At 37.5% G+C, this 16,376-nt stretch overlaps 1 protein-coding gene and 1 long non-coding RNA gene across 3 annotated transcripts; one reads left to right on the plus strand and one right to left on the minus strand.

Moving 5' to 3' along the window:
- Positions 1 to 9: 9 nt before the first annotated feature.
- armc7 (armadillo repeat containing 7) lies at positions 10 to 1,530 on the minus strand. Of its 2 annotated transcripts, none has more exons than XM_081697778.1 (4): positions 1,333 to 1,530; positions 796 to 921; positions 561 to 704; positions 10 to 444 (listed from the first exon to the last, which is right to left on the minus strand). In XM_081697778.1, exons 2-4 carry the CDS (start codon positions 917 to 919, stop codon positions 98 to 100), a joined length of 615 nt encoding a protein of 204 aa, XP_081553904.1. In that variant the 5' UTR covers positions 920 to 921; positions 1,333 to 1,530; the 3' UTR covers positions 10 to 97. The 2 variants fall into 2 exon arrangements, with proteins under 2 accessions (XP_081553904.1, XP_026869126.1); XM_027013325.3 differs by having other exon boundaries at positions 841 to 921; positions 1,333 to 1,526.
- A 10-nt stretch (positions 1,531 to 1,540) lies between these two features.
- On the plus strand, positions 1,541 to 3,404 carry LOC113579408 (uncharacterized). The gene is made up of 2 exons (XR_003410868.3): positions 1,541 to 1,964; positions 2,467 to 3,404. It is a non-coding gene; the product is annotated as an uncharacterized LOC113579408 (long non-coding RNA).
- The last annotated feature ends 12,972 nt before the right edge of the window (positions 3,405 to 16,376 follow it).

A 16,376-nucleotide genomic window follows, 5' to 3' on the forward strand; every position in this document is an offset into this window, starting at 1 on the left:
AAAACCATCCAAGATTTCATACTGTCACTCTTAAGTCAGATCAGCATTCATCACAAATCAAAACTGCTCTGACTGAACATCCTTGATTTAAAGGCTTTTAGTCTTTTGGGAGTGGAATACCAACTACTGACTGGGTATGTCCTTGCATTAGTTCCCTGGCTCTGTCCACCTGTTCCTGGGAGCAGTAGTCCTGCAGGAAGACAGCAGCCAGATTAGAGAGTCGAGGGTTCCGTGTAAGTGAGAAACGCAGCATGCATTGCACCACTGCATTATCTGTTGTTTGGGAGCATGATTCTGCTGTGGTAAGATTCATTAGTGTAGTGATGGCAGAGAGAACAGTTTCGTCTCTGTGACTCGACAGGCAGCCTGTCACTAAAGGAATTCCTCCGCTCTGCAAAATTTGATCACGACACTCCTGGTCCATACTGAGGTTACACAGTCCACCTGAAAAGACAGAGTCATGATGACTGAAATCACACAAATCTGTGCCTGTAACCATTTTACCCTACTAGCCACATTGTACAATGTAAAATATCTAAAGTTTGTTCAGTTATACTGACCAATTCCAAACTCTACAAAGTTCTCATTGTCCTCTGTCAGCATGTCCAGGAAGAGTTCAGTGACCTGAAGCATCCGTAAGGCTTCCATGTTACGTGGCTCATAGGCAAAGTTGGCAAGGTTGGCCAAGATTTGCTCTTTAGCTTCTAGACCGAAGAGATGGAAGAGCTAAAGATGTTTAGATCATATTTTTACACTTTGTTTAACAACAGTAAGCAATAGTTTGATCTACATTACCATATTTTCTAGAAAATACTTTTAACGTGAACCATCTGATGATACCTTCACTGTCAGTGTCCTGAAACTCTGTCACCAGCCCCTGCAAATATTCAAACCTGTCTGATGTACAGAACCGATCCATTCCTGCAAACACATTATGTGCTTTAACTATCACATCACTGGACACGCTTTCGAATCGTCTCCTGTCTTTATTTTATCCTGACGTGTTATCAGCAGTATGTACAGCATTTGCTTTTTAACTTTAGATACGAGAAATACGAGTAACAAACATTTTAAAATAAAAACTGTGCTACAAACACCGTAACTAGCTAAGAACCAATTTCCCGTTCGGTGGAAGGTTGAAGCAATTTTAAACCATGCTACATGCTTTAGCATGTTTGACAAATGTAAAATAATAAAATAAAACAAATAAACCAGAATGATCATAAACGAGCTGGTTAGCTAGATGGATAACTCTACATACTAACCTTTACCTAACTAGCTACACATTGCAGTGTCCACAAAACTAAGGTTCTAGGAAATTAGCTATCTTACCCAGGTTAGCTAACCTAGCTCACGGTAGCTAGCGTAGCACCCAAGAAAAAAAATTCTACAACTTGAACAGATTGTTTGCTGTGTGAGTTTCTTCTGCAAACTCGAAGATCACTAGCTGGCTAGTAAATTAATGTATCAACATAACTTGGCAAACTCGCTTATCAACTAGCTGGCTCCCTGACATGTTTTTATGGTGCACGCATGTGAGGATAAACATCCGGTTCTTATAAAGTACCTTCCCAGGAATTCACTTAGTTCCATTTCAATAGGACATTTTCGTAAATGTTTTAGCTAAACATTGTCTTAAAGGTTGCTGTGATATTTTAGTGAATTATTCTAAATGTTTTCCGACATAGTTTTCGAACCCATCTAAATGATAACAAAAATGCAGTCGTTTAGTAAAATGACACTGGAGGTCTGAAGGTCAGGTTTTTTTTTTTTAGAGCATATTAGTTAACCTAGCTAGCTAGCTAATTAGCTAACTCGTAGCTTCGCCCACCAACCTTTTCGAATGAAAGACTTGTGAAGTCTTGCAACATGAATCAACACAAATTGTCGCCAAAAAAACGTTTTATGAAACCGATTCTCTTTGGCACCTTAATCGCAGGTCTTGCCACAGCATTTTTCAACAGGTAAGGTTATTTTCAAAGTACGATTCATGCCACTTTATTAGAAGCATAGTTAACAAGCTAGATGAGGTGATCTGCATTAAACTATGCACAGATCACTTTCTCTATCTTAAGCTTCTAAGCTGTGTCAGTGGCATGAATATTCATCCATTACTACTATCATCAAACAAAGTAAATTGTATTGCTCTTTATTTACTTTTGGTAACTCTAATAAGCAGGACAGCTCTTGAGTTGCAAAGTTAGCTAACCCTAGCTAAAGCTAAATGATGACGCCGTAAGCCTATAGCTAGCTAGCTAGCTAGCTACTGTTTCAATGTTAAGCTCTAGTTTTTTCCCCCTTGAAAGTCGACCGTGAATGTTATGCTTGGACACCTTTACATTAGAAATGTTAATGATTCGTCTTCATTTTACATTTGGGAATAACTTGGCATTCAATTTTGTCTTACTGTCGAACCTGTAACGTTTTTCATCAGTATTGCAACTAAACATGACTTATCTCCTGAAGGCATTTGTTCTTAAAAGACGTGGAAGAGATTCGAGCTCAGGAACGTGCACGTTATGATGCCAAAAGGTTAGAGGTACTACAAAGAAGAGAGAAACAAATAGAAAAGCTGACTGAGAAGAAACAAAAAGAGGACAAGTGAACTTATGCACTTTCCGTGAAATGAATCATCAACTTACCTTTGAGGATAGCAGAAATGCGCTTTCAGGTGACAAGATGACCACTGAAAATACCAGGGTGCCTGTCTTTAATATGCCTATGTGTGTGTGAGATTAAATCAGTTTACAATGTGATAAATCTGAGAAACACTTGGCACACACAAAGTTATCAACACTTGCAAGGAGTCGGAAAGGACATTAGTGTGTGTGTGGCAAGAACATCTTCCACTACATTCAATAAAACTATAAAACAATAAAACTATATGGAACTAAGGGACTCAATATGAAAGTGAACCTAACTGAAAGTGAACCTAACTGTGCTGCGACAGTGTTGCGTGTGCCTGTTATCAAGCCACAGACAAATATCTTTGATATTAAATTGCCAAGAGGATAAGTACAGTTTCCAGTAAAACATTTTGTATTTCACCTTTCAAGTTTAATGCTTCAGCACAGTATCTGCCATATGAGTTATGTACATGATTGCAGTTCCCAATTTTTTTTTTCAAAGTAACCTTTAATGTTTTAAATGAATGTATGAAAGAACCTAAAATATATGTAAATATTAAACAAAATAAAAATACAAATGAGGCATTTGTAAATTAATGGACATGTTTATGGTATTAAAATTAAAGCTTTTCACTCTGAAATGGTTCATTGTAAAGGTTATATTTACTATATTGTTATTTATTTTTGGCTAACATAAGATTGCCCATAAATTGTTATTGTATTGCCAATGTCGTCTTTATTTTAAAATGAACATATATTAAACAATTTCATGTTGAACTTGTAGACAGCTATGTGTTTTATGCATAGTCAGTGCATTATGCAGGCTGCAGTGCAACCCACCTACCCTTGGTCACCCTTGTCACTGCAGGCCCATGTTTGTTAGGATATACCACAGCTGTGGGAGAGGGTATTATGCCAGACAGCACAGCAATAAAAAATGAAAGCGTAACCGTGCATAGTATGCCACAAAAGTAGCATAGTTTTTGTTGTTTGGGGTGTCTGGCTTCATGTTTCTGCTAGGTCTTTGCTAATTGTATAAAAAAAACTAAATGTTATGGCAGATAGGCTTATAGTAATATCATAATACATTCTTTCTCTGGTCAGTTTGCATTTTTCCTAGGCTGAAGTACGAATTATAACTTTGAACTGAATTACATAAATTAAGTGAGCAGATTTTTTTTAGATTAAAACCAAATGTAATCACTGTCCGGCCACTGGGACAACATCCATTAAAATGTTTAGAGTGCCATCTGCTGAAAGCTAGCAAAAAATTTTTTGTCAATATGCAAATCTAAAGCTTATGGGAATACGTTTTGGATTCTCACAAGATTTAAGAACGGTCAAGGCTTCCTGCTGGGAACAAAGTAATAATGCAAGGAGTTTCACCAAAACCAAATAAGCTTGTTCAGCAGTCTAATTTACTACCTTCTTTGTGACAGAGTGCAGGTTGTCATTTGCCAAGCCTGGTAGGCCCAGTAATTTTCCATCACTGTACAGACAGAAGCTCTATCAGTCCAGTTACTCAGCAAAAGTCCAACCTTCTTCCTTTCATGCAAGACGTAATGGATTCCCACAGGTCTGTCTCTGGTAATGGAATGATTGATGTGGCGGAGACTTAAGAATGGTTCTTGGAGAACCCCTATATGACAGACAGTTCAGTGGACAGCATACCCTGTCTTCTCACAACTACACCTGTTTGTTGAACCGGTAGGTGCAGCAAATACACATAGCAGAACGAGTTGACAGGGGACTGAATTGGGGTGAAAGAGCTTGGAGAAAGATTTCACAGACACAATCCTTCCTCTATGAATAGTCTAAGGTGATAATTTTAATTAGTATAATTCATATTCTTTAGCATAATAGGAAGATCCTCTTTGACATGTTTAGTTATATTACACTGGATGCCAAGGAGAAGGAGAACCACCTTTTAGTGTAGTAATCTTTAATTGTCTTGTCATGTTACGACTCGGTTAAAGGTGCGTATTTAATTTTGAAGTATTTATAGGTCATACAGTGTTCTGTTCAGTATCTGAAAGGAAAAACTAACTGGATTTATCGAAGTTATGTTCATTTTTCAAAGTCAACATTATTCCCCCTAAGCCCTTCTATGATTAGCAGTTTGTCAACACAGTCATTCTCTGAACATGCATAAAGACATATCCTGTGATGTTAGAATCTAAAACAGATATTATCGCAACGGGCTATAAATATACCTGTTAATGTTTTCTCTTTTAGTTGCTGTCTGTGGTTTTCTTTTGAGAGCTAAAAAGGTGTATTTTCCTCATGATAAATCAGTCAGTGAAATATTTCACTGCGAGTTATACTGTGTATCACTATGTATGTGACAAATAAACCAAATTTGAACTTGATATAGTCTGGACATACAAGGATGATACATGATTTCTAATTGTAGAATTCTAATTGAGTATTTTTCAAACACAAGTCATTAATTTGCTTTTAGCAAATCAAGTAATTACAGAGATAAGATAAGGTTGTATTACTACCTTGTTACTGCTTGGTTCTTTGAAGTCTGAAGTGAAATCGCATCATTATTGCAAGCTAGACTTTAGGAACATAGGAATCGTTCAATCATTTTCATGTCACATTTAGAAAATTAACTATCGATGCTGGGGTGTGAAACATTTTTAAAATGGCTCATCTTTCCATGTATAAACAAAAACACAAGCTTCATTTTCTATTGTCTTCTTGGTCTTTTCACTAATAATCCTCTTGGCTGCATCTGGATATCATTTTCAGACCATAACATGAGCCTTTTATGAAATATTTTGCCAACTTATTCAATCATTTCTTGATCAGTATGTTTGGCATTCAGTAGTCATCTACAGTTTCCCTCAAAACTGCAAATGAGAAAATATATTTGCGTAAATATGATTCATGAAAATGGAGAAAAAATCTTTCATGTTATATATCAAGATTTATTGCAATGTGACAGTCAATTTTTGTTCATCTGCCAACATTTAAATGAGTGCTTTATGATTTGTGAGATGTATTATCTTTTTCTGAACACAACAGGAACAACAGTACAACAGGGATAAAGTGCAGGTCTTTAGTTGTTTTTACACACACACATCTTGTGACTCTCCAAGTTAGCTTGTTTGTGGTATTGTATTTTATATGGTTAAGTCCTCCAGGGGGCACTATCCCATTCTCAATGGTAGCTTTCTTATTCAAACGTGATTTCTCTCTGTGCTATATATAAAATGAAATAAATGTATAAAATATACTTTTACCAAGGAAATTATTGTAAACACCATTGTAGGGGCATCTTGTGCATAGTTGCTATGCACCCACTAGCCTTAGGAGCTACAGGATTGCTGTTGGCTGGGTAGTTTTGGGGGGTGGATGGAACTCTTTCAACCCAGCAATGACACCGGCACATGTAAGAACCCCAGCAATGCTGATGTGCCTGATGAATTTGTGTCAGCTCAACACCCTCAACTGTGCCACTGCAACACTAACAAACCTGTTGTGCTAAGAATGGACCCACACCCATTATATCCAGTTAGCTTTGGCCCTGGATTGCAGAACTGCCTTGTGAAAGGTATCAGTATAGAACAAATGTGGTCTTGAATTGCAATCTTTGAACTTTATTATTACAGCAGCAATTGCTTACTGTGTGGACTTTAAACATGATACTTTTTGTCTTTAATCTGGTAAAGTGTGCATAAGGAATTGCAAAAGTCACTAAACTTCAAGGCATTACATTTGTACCATGAGAGAACAAATTGTAATAATTGACTACCCCTCTGGCATTGTCTGAGAAATGGTATGCTTATTATGTTGGTTTAGAAAATACATAACACTAAAACATTCATTTAAAAGCCAAATTAAACAGTAAGAAATATTTAACAGTTTTTACTTCTGTTGACAAAATGTAAATGAATCCATTAAAGTTTAATAGTCTAACTATTAAAGAACAGCAGAACATAATTATACTTATATGTTATTATAGGATGTCTGATACTGGTTCTATGAATTTACATAATTGTGAAGGCATAAGAACTGGTCTCTCTAGCCTAAAAACATACAACACATACCAGACTGTATTATTTTAATAGATGTCTTTCATGAAAGTGGTTAGTGTCATCTGATATATTTATCAATAAGTAGTTAAGCGAGGTATTTTAGTAACAAAGCCCACTGTCTTCTCTTCCTTTGCTGGCCTAAGGAAGTGCCCCTAGATTAAATCTGATGAGAAGTAATTATGGAGTGTCTGCTTAAACCTGTAATACAGATTTATTACACTTTAGCTTCATTAAAATGTTATCCTTCCTTTCTACAAGAAACAATAACAAAACTTAATCTTTAAAGTGCATCAACTGTGATGTGTCTGATGTCAACAATCAGACCAGAGGTTTGACCTTCAGGTTAAATTCACTATTAGACTGAAACAATTTATTTTTCATCGATCTGCTCTTCTGACACTTACTGGTCTTTCTGTAATTCTGTCTCAGTCCAGTTACATAAATTCTTTAATTCCTATTAATTTCTTTTGTTTGTTTTATGTTTGATAACCCACCTGTATCAGTACGGCTAAACATGGGTGGCACATTTGTGGGATGTATTTCTGAGGTATTGAGCCATTGTGGTGGCGTATGCTGGAAGATGACAGGGCAGATGGTTTATTAGAGCTGAACTCAGCTGGAGGTGCTGAATTAGACAGAGGACAGAGACACTCTCACAGCCAGGTGCAATACCCCTCCCCTTACCCCAGATCCCATAGGCTTGTGCCCATACCACACAATAGCCACACTGACCACACAACAACTTCCTGCTCTGAAGCACTGTGTCTGCAGTTTTCATTTACTGGTATCATTATTTTTGCAATACAATATCTATATTCATAGTATCAACAAAGCATATACACATGCATAAACACATTATACAACTAATGACTACAAAGCACAGATTTCAACCTCATGTTTATCCTTGTAATGTCTGACAGTACAAGGGTTATTCATTGATCATAAATCTAATTCTTAATGTCATTGGGTGAGTGTATTTAGGTGACCACAAAGGGAGAGGACAAATGGATGTGTAGCAGAGGGGACACTGAAATAACTGATGCATAAATGACCACTATATCAATAGAGTTTGCCTTTATTGGATAGTAGGGTTTGTCTTTAGGACGTCTGTCTTTTTCACGAGCCGCATAGTTTCAGGAGTTGCTTATTTAAGAATGACATAGATTAATCCACTGAAGGGAAAAAACATGGGTGGAAATGGTTTTGTGCGGGGTTCATTACTGCATTTCATGTAAAGAAGATTTCTCTATCATAAGAGTGTAGTCCTGTCAGGGAACTATCATTCATACCAACTTGGAGCTAAATCTATACTTGTATTCCATGTCTATACACTTCATACAAACCTGCAGTGTCTCTTGGTCACATGCAAAATTATTTATTCCTTTGATCTTTGTCTTAGACAATCATATACAGCTCACCACCTGCTACTATCTTCATGCACAGGTCTAATCCCTATCCAAGACCAAGCTCTATGGAAATGAGATCTATTTAATGAGATATGTAAACGATAATTATGATTATGACCCCTGAGATGCCGGTTTCTCAAAGTAATTAAAGATGAAATTGCAGCAGGAAATGAAGCAGCCCAGAGGCAAAAAGAAAAAAATAGCTAACACTACGATTAAAAGTTCACTTTTGGTATGTAACAACTCCAAGTTCTTTTAGTTATCATTATTGCTGTTGAAATATTTAGGCAAAATCAAGTGCATTCTTCTATGACAGAGGATAGGAGCACTTAAAATAGACTGCTGAATTTTACCTGGATGCTGGCTTCAGAGGTTGTGGGAATGTGTATTGCAGTGTCCCGCTGAAATTTCTGCTTTAGAGGATTCTGCAACCCCACAGCTGAGACTGCATAAAAACTATATTAAAGACTATATTGTTTAGAAGTATCAAATATTGTTTTGAAAGTATACATTTTAGATTTGTAAATTTATATATACTCACAATATTATCAAAGCGTTAGAGCTAACATAACTGCAGTGAATCAAGTTGAAATTCATTAGCAAAATGTAAGTGGAGCATCAGAAATAAGATTTCACTGGTGTTGACAGATGTCAGGTAGATAAGGGTTCTTAAAATTTTATATAAATGGGAGGGTCACAAAGCTCATTAAATGTTTCTTTGCAGTCCCCCTTGTCTCTTGTGATATATAACAAAGAGGACATGCAAAAGATATGGAATGAAATGGGCTAAAAAGGTTAAACACTGGCAAGTAGAACTAGTAGTAGTGGACTGGTACACTTTGAGGGTGCATCCCAAAACCTTTGCCACAAGTCCGTCCACAGACCGAAAGAATAAAGAATGAAAGCTGATAAAAGAACAATAAGCAAATATGTGCATCATGATAGCTTCATCATAAGTATGTGCTTGAGGGAACAGCTGAAGGAAATAGTTTCTTCCATACATCTCTTTCAGCATCAGCACAGTACTTTGTGCATTTGAAAATATTTCTGGATCAAGAGGCGCTGAAAAGATGAGTGTGAGAAGGAAAATTAGACTCTTAAGGTTGCAGCCCCCTTACTTGTTGAGCTTCACCGAATTAGTAAATTGATTTCACCTGAGGTGAATTGACCAAACTTTATAAACTTCCTTTTTGAAATCAATGTTTGGCTGAGGGCAACAACAAATGAGAAATTATTCAATGTTTCACCTTCTCTTCTAACCCAAAAGATTTGTATAAAAATAAAAATTCAACTAAAGAAGGCAAAGAACATCATAAACAGACATAGATGAGAGAGACAGAGAACAAGAAAAACAACAAAAACAAAATTATTGAATCTTTCTAACTCCTGTCTGGGTGTTCATACTTGAGACTTGAGACTTCATACTTGATCTTGGAAAGAAGTGTATGAGGCAATTAATTATTCGTATTGGTATTATAAAGTAAGTCTTAATTCCTGACGTGCATTTTCAAATTATGTAGCTTTGGCCTGAGAACTTGTTTGCTCTTTCAAGGGATAAAACAGAAGGAAATATATGAAGATGGGAAAGCATCAGCATAGGCTGAGATCCTTGCCAGGGCTGTACCTCAAAGACAAGACACAATGACAGCACAAGCTTGTCTATGTCTCCTCTGCCAACAATTACACTGACCTTATCTGACAAGTACCAGTTCTTGAATGGAAGGTACAGCCTTTTCTCCCCAGTGAGCACCAACCAATGGACATGAATGAAGGAGATAAAAAATACAGATAGAGGATAACAGGGCATAAGATAACATAACTGAAGGTTTCTGTTCTGCCTCCCAGGTTTTCAATGGAAGCCAAGCTTTTGCAGGACCAGTATATATATATATATATATATATATATATATATATATATATATATATATATATATATATATATGTGTGTGTGTGTGTGTATGAAAAGTGTGTCATTAGGTATTGGCGAACCTTTCCTACCAGTTATGTAACCTCCCCATGCCAGATCTGAGAATATATTAGAGCTATATCAGTGATTGTGGGCAAGTTTAAAGTAAATGTAAGCATATAAGTGTAAAAGCAGTTTTGAACTTATGTATCCATTTATGCCATAATTCATTTAGTTTCTGAATAATGCCAATTTGATTGTAATGTATTCTATTGATTAATGATGCAAAATGAAGGTTCTCTCCCATCTTGGGAGCAATTATGACTGCAGCAGAGCACCTGCCTTGTGCTGTGGTTATGCTCTGTGTGACTTTCTGCAGACTTCCTGAGATTAGATTAACTGTACTTAATGCTCTTGACTGTTTTGGCTGTGATACCTTAATGTGTCTGTCCTTGGCAATGTCCCCTGTGGTTGATATGAGATTTTTTTCTCATGGATTTGAACACATTTCCTTATTATCTATGCTGAATTAATTTTAAGATAATCTTTATTAACAGAGTTAGAACAGTAGGACTTACTCAAGTACATATTTTTTTTCCAGTAAAAGAAAAGTGAAAGTGACTTTTTTATCTGGTTTATAAAAGAAGCAGTTGTTTATTTTCCTATCAGTAACTTACTGTAATTACTGAACAGGAAATGTAAAAATCAGGCAAATATTACTTGAGCTAGAATACAAAAATTATTCATGTTAGATTTTGGTAATTTAGGGGAATGTGAAACACTGTTTTCAAATTGTTGCATTGCTATTAATTTGCTGCTAATCTTCTACAGCAATAGACCTGCCAACCAAACTGGTCACTGCTACCATAACGCACAAAACTTCAGTAGCAGCATGTTGTTGGAGACTGGTCTGTTGCGTTGTTCAAGTGTGTACTTCTTACACCATGCATAAACTCTCACAGCCTGCAGTAAGCAGTACTGTTATGTGACTTTCCCACCAACTAAGTAGAAAAGCTGGGTCCAGAGCTTGTGCCGGTTCCTGTGAACTAGCGAATCTTTTACGAATTTTCCACTGGGTCAAGAACCCAATGATTACGTCAGCTATGTGGATGTGGGTGTTTCATCCACCGGAAACAGAAGTTGGAAGACTGCGTATAAACTACATGGCCATATTGCAAGTAATGTGTTTGTTTCTTCCACGGACCACTTACCATGATTCATTACTAACTGCAGTTCTCGCATTTTTAGTTGTAAATGGTAGTAAGGTGGGTAAACAACTTTATGAGGTTACCCTATGACCCCGCCCTTCGACCATTTACATCATAGGTTCGTGGGGTTAAGACCAACAAGATTATAGGGTCAGAACGGTACCAATTTTCTGGTCAAGAACCTATGATTTTGCAGTGGAAAAGTGTTACTGTTCGGGATTTTGGCACCAGCACTGGCATCATGTCAATGGGGAAGTGCTATTAGTGTCAGACCAAGTGATGCCATACCATAAATGGGAGATGACATTGTGTTGTATGTGTTACAGACGAGTGGGCGCGTGCGCACTAGCGTGCACATGACAGGCAGCACATAATTCTGCAAGTGCTCTTGCACCCCATGTGGCTCACAGATGTAATCGGGACGTCTCTCAGTGGGGGCATGATGAGCTCATTAAGGGTGATCAATTTGAGGAAGAAACGCCTGCCGCACTGATAACGCCACATCCAGGCCTGATGCCTGTTCCTGCCTTCACAACTCCGCGTGAGCCAGACGATGTGGCATGCTGACAGCTTGAACTCCTTGGTTGAAGTCCTCCCTAGAAGGGCCGGGGTGGCCTCAGCCTGTTCTGTGGCAGTGAAGGAAGGCTTTGATCGGTGCTGTCACGACAGCCATTCATCATTTTGATGTGTTGTTTACGTGAGTCTCGTGTGGGATCTCTGTGTCTTAAGCCGTCTTCAAAGTAAACAGGCCTTCATGTTAGAAAGGCAGCTCGTGGATTTGGTGGATAAGTAATGACTTCTCCTGAAGGGATCACACTGCACTGTCAGATATTCTCCTTTTTCTCCTTTTGGAGTGTGTTGTGATTGCAGTTGTACTAATTGCCAGCGTCTTTTGTCTGGCTCTACATAATAACTCAGGCCATGAAATAAAAGGATAACTGCAAAAATGTGGCTTTTCTTTCTTAGAGGGAGAGAAATTACATTAGTGAGCATATTTAATCTCTCCTATCCCTTTGTGTGGTTGTTTTTAGGGACTTGGCCTAAACGTTTCTTCCTACACATTGTGAAAGATCGATGGGAAAATAAATAAATATGTGAACTGGTTATCGCCACCCAAACCTATCTGTGGGTATTGGTGTCTGTTGGGAGTTAATAAGATGTCAGAGAAGATTGATGGTTGAGCCATATGGAGGAGGTTTGGCATAAAATTGTACCATGTGTTTTTATGAAAATGGGCTGAAAGGAAGAAGAGTTAAGCAGTGCTTCCAACATCACAGCTTGCACCAGGTGCATATGGGGAACATTTTATTCCTACTTTAGTCCTTAGCATCACTAGAAATTATACACTGTTACACTGGCAACCTGCAGAAAGGCACGTTAAAATATGTTCTTTACATGTGTTACTGAAGAGGAAATACTTTTCCATAATTCATTATTACATTGAGTGGTACATTGGTTTTGATAATGTGAACAAAGAGTCATCATAGGTCAGTAGAAAGATCAGTGCTTACCTCAGTGACATCAAATAAGCCTTGAATTGGTGTGCTTTGGACTCCTCTGGATGTTGATGCATCCAATTATGTGACTATAATTCTTTTCATGGAAACTGTGGCAATTGCTGAATTTATGTGTCAGGCTTTGGTGCAGGCTTTGGTGAATTAAACATTTCCCATAAGTACTTTGTTTATTTGAGAATGACTATGTTACTGAATGCTAAGTGTGACCCTCAAGTGAAGTGTTGCCAAATTCTCTCTTTGTGATCTTGACATTATCTCTGAGGCTTTGAGCCCATCTCTGCTTTCCTACATTATCTCCCCTCTCAGAGTGTGCCAACAATTTGGACTAGACCTAATTCAGTTCAAATTGGTCTTTGCTCTTAATCTATATCTCTCTGTCTCTGTCTCTGTCTCTGTCTCTGTCTCTGTCTCTCTCTCTCTCTCTCTCTTTCTCCATCCATGAGGAGGAGCCCAGGGAGGCTTGCCTGTCTTTTCAAATCCCCCATCCATCACTCAGGCACTCGAGCGGAGGAGGCTTGCGGGTGTGTGTAGTTGATACCTCAGAGTAAGGTCCCTGGGAAGCTTCACACACATGTCAGAAAAGGAGCCATCTGCTCTCTTCAGAGGATTTGCTTCAGGTCAGGCTGAGATAGTAACAAAGAAAAGAAGCTTCTGGCAAACATAGTGACCCTACTTTCAACTCTGACAATGTTGTTTGTCTAATTAGCAGCCCATTGGTTTTAGCTTGTAATCTGGGCATGGTACACAGTACAAAAGGCTGGTTGTGCCAGAGAGTTGGCTCTTTGGTTTGGAGGTCAGAGCACATATTTACCACCTGTAAGACTTAGGCTTGAGAGTGGGTGTGGTTGCTGCCTTCAGCCCTTTGTCACACTAGGGAAATATATTAAAGGCTTTTTGGCAGGCTATTTCCCAAAGGATGTGCAGCTCTCGGCTCATAGCCAGCTGTGTTAAGACTGAACAAAGCATCAGGTTCCAGGCATTTAGTCAGTCCATCAGTCACCAGCCAGACTGGGATACTGATCTCCATCTCCTCTCATCCTTCAGGTTGACAACACTGACAGCCAATCCCGTTCTTGATTGGCCTGGCACTCAAAGGGAAATCAACGAATAGCTACCATCAGGCTTCTAGGCACTGAGCCGTGATGCTTGTAAATCATTGGTACCATCCCATTTCCAACACCTGGCAATGAACAAATACAGGTAGGGCAGCTTTCATGTACAAATATACTTACCTGATATTGTATAAATGGAAGCAATTCAGGCACTGATTTACTGTCTTAGCCAGTTGGTTCACAATCGGTTCCACTCTGAAGATTTGAGAGGGTGCTTGTTCACACAGCCCTGTCATGTCCTCAGTCAAAAAACAACATTGTTGAATATGTCACTCTCAAACTATGATTTTTATTCTTCCTAAAGTCAGTTTTCATTAATTAACTTGATCTGGATATTTGACAATTTTGTACTAGTGCTAATAATAGCTGTCTATCCACTACAGTCGTTAAATGACTAATTTTATCACTCATGCTTTTAACAGTATTTTATGTGTGTGGCTGCTTGGAACATGCGCAACATTGCTGCAGTGTCATTGTCCCAAATGTTTAAATGATTAGCAGAACATACTGGATGAAATTCATCTGTCCATTCTCCTGAAGGGCAGCAGTTTTTGGAGAATTTGGTTAGGCTGGTAAGTTTTTAATAATGATTTTTTTTTTTTTTGTCTAAACTTAAAAATGTATATTTATTTATTTATATTTTGTGACACATACAAACTGTTCCCCTTCCAAGCTAGTCAAATATGTCTGGACACAAAGATACCAAATGTCACCTCGCTGCAGCCTTTGTGGTCTGATAGAGTCAGAGCAAATAACTCAGTGCAAACTCAACTCTGGGTATGTTTGTTTGTCTGCATCACAATCACAGTGGCAGCAGTAATATGAGTAGGCAAGATGCCTGGTTCTCAAATGGTTAGAAAGATTATAATTTTAGGGTTTAATGTCACATTTTTCTGTTTCTCTCACAGACAGATTTTTAGGTACAAGACATTCTGTCAGAGGTATTCATAAACAGTCCTTAATGTTAAGTTTGGATTTGAACAAATTGTAAATATTATTTTTTCATCTGGTATCTGAATGATAATTATGAATATCCAATTATTAATAAAGAATAGTGAAAAGCAAAAGCTGAATATCAATAATCAAATCAACATATGAGGCAAGACAAGTGACACTTCATTAATACAGCTCGTTAGTGGTGCTTATCATCAAGGAAATGATCATTAGGGGCAGGCTATAAAGTCAACAGCATTAATTATGATCCCACTGCAAGTGATGGGAGTGCAGAGATTTATTGTGTGGTTCCCTTGATGATGATGATGGAGATGGTAATTAAAACCAACACATGAGGGAAATGAAGGACCATAACAAAGTTTACTACCTGTAGCACAACCTTTAATGCGATGGCAGAATTGATAGAAGCCTGTTCAAATCAAAGTTCTACACACTGAATATAAAATGTGTCATTATACTTATATAACTTTATAAAAATGATTTAGGTTTTGCAAACTAATGTATACCAATTCACATAAATAGTACAGAATAACATGTATGATCACATACCTCCTTGTGTGGGCATTCTTGGCCTAGTAAAATGAGGACAGATTAGCCCCTGAATAATCCTGATTAAATCATTGGGTCTACCTGATATTCGTCACTTGCCAGGTCAGTGGACTTCTCAAGTGAGCCATTGATTTCGAGTCAGAGCCTCAATGCTGACAACATAGTGTTAAGCAGAATTGAAAACAGGGATAATATTTGACCCATTAGGTAATTTTAAATCTTATAGCTTTTATTTATTTTTGAACAGTATTATAATAAATAATTATCTCAATATTGCAAAAGGCATATATGAGAATATTTAAATGTTGATACAAGTGAATGAATGATGTCATGAAAATAAAACATAATAATGTAGTAGAGTTTAATTAAGTCAATAGACTTTGTTTCTATAGTTCTTGCTCCACTTAAGGGCATTCATTCAGTTATGTGTGTTTGTGTGTAAAGTAAGCCCTCAGCATCTCCTAATCACTATGGACAGAAAAGAAACTCTGGGTGACAAATATGCCATGTTACTTTCTTTTCCCAAATGCAAGTCTGTCCCTTCGAGCATTTGACTTGGAGACTGGTAATGTTTGTAAAGAGACCTCTGGAGGGTGAGTTTGATATCAGAGGCTCACAGAATTTCTCCCTTGCTGGGATATTTCTCTCAAATGGAGCCAAAAGCAATATAGCAGGTCTTGTGAAGGACATAATTAAAGGGTGCTCTTTTGTATGTGCTGATTATACCTCAATATTATAATGACAATGATTATAACTGTCTTTTAAACTACACAATTTTAGTTTTGTTTTCATTGTTCTTCTGAGCTACTGATGTTCAATTGATGGTAGTTGGTAGTTTCAGAGATCAGGAGATTATCAGTGGGCATGTTCTAAAAGCTGCATGTTATTTCTGCTAACCAGAATACAACAATTTGTACGGTAAGTAAAGCATTTCAAGTGTCATAGTGTAGTGGAGAAAGAAACCTGTAGTAAAGGAATGTTAATTTGATTCCTGCAAATCCAGTATGTAAACTTCCTTCCATTATTTTATCTAAATGTCTTTGTTTACAAA

Source organism: Electrophorus electricus, chromosome 15 (genome assembly GCF_041902795.1).
Source record: "Electrophorus electricus isolate QZ-2024a chromosome 15, ASM4190279v1, whole genome shotgun sequence".
Taxonomy (NCBI): domain Eukaryota; kingdom Metazoa; phylum Chordata; class Actinopteri; order Gymnotiformes; family Gymnotidae; genus Electrophorus; species Electrophorus electricus.

Coding starts and splice junctions, on each gene's coding strand:
- armc7 (XM_081697778.1), bottom strand. CDS start 919: ATGGATCGGTTCTGTACATCAGACAGGTTTGAATATTTGCAGGGGCTG. Junction 705..795: donor AGTATTTTCTAGAAAATATG/GTAATGTAGATC, acceptor TCTTCGGTCTAG/AAGCTAAAGAGCAAATCTTG. Junction 445..560: donor CTTTGTAGAGTTTGGAATTG/GTCAGTATAACT, acceptor CTGTCTTTTCAG/GTGGACTGTGTAACCTCAGT.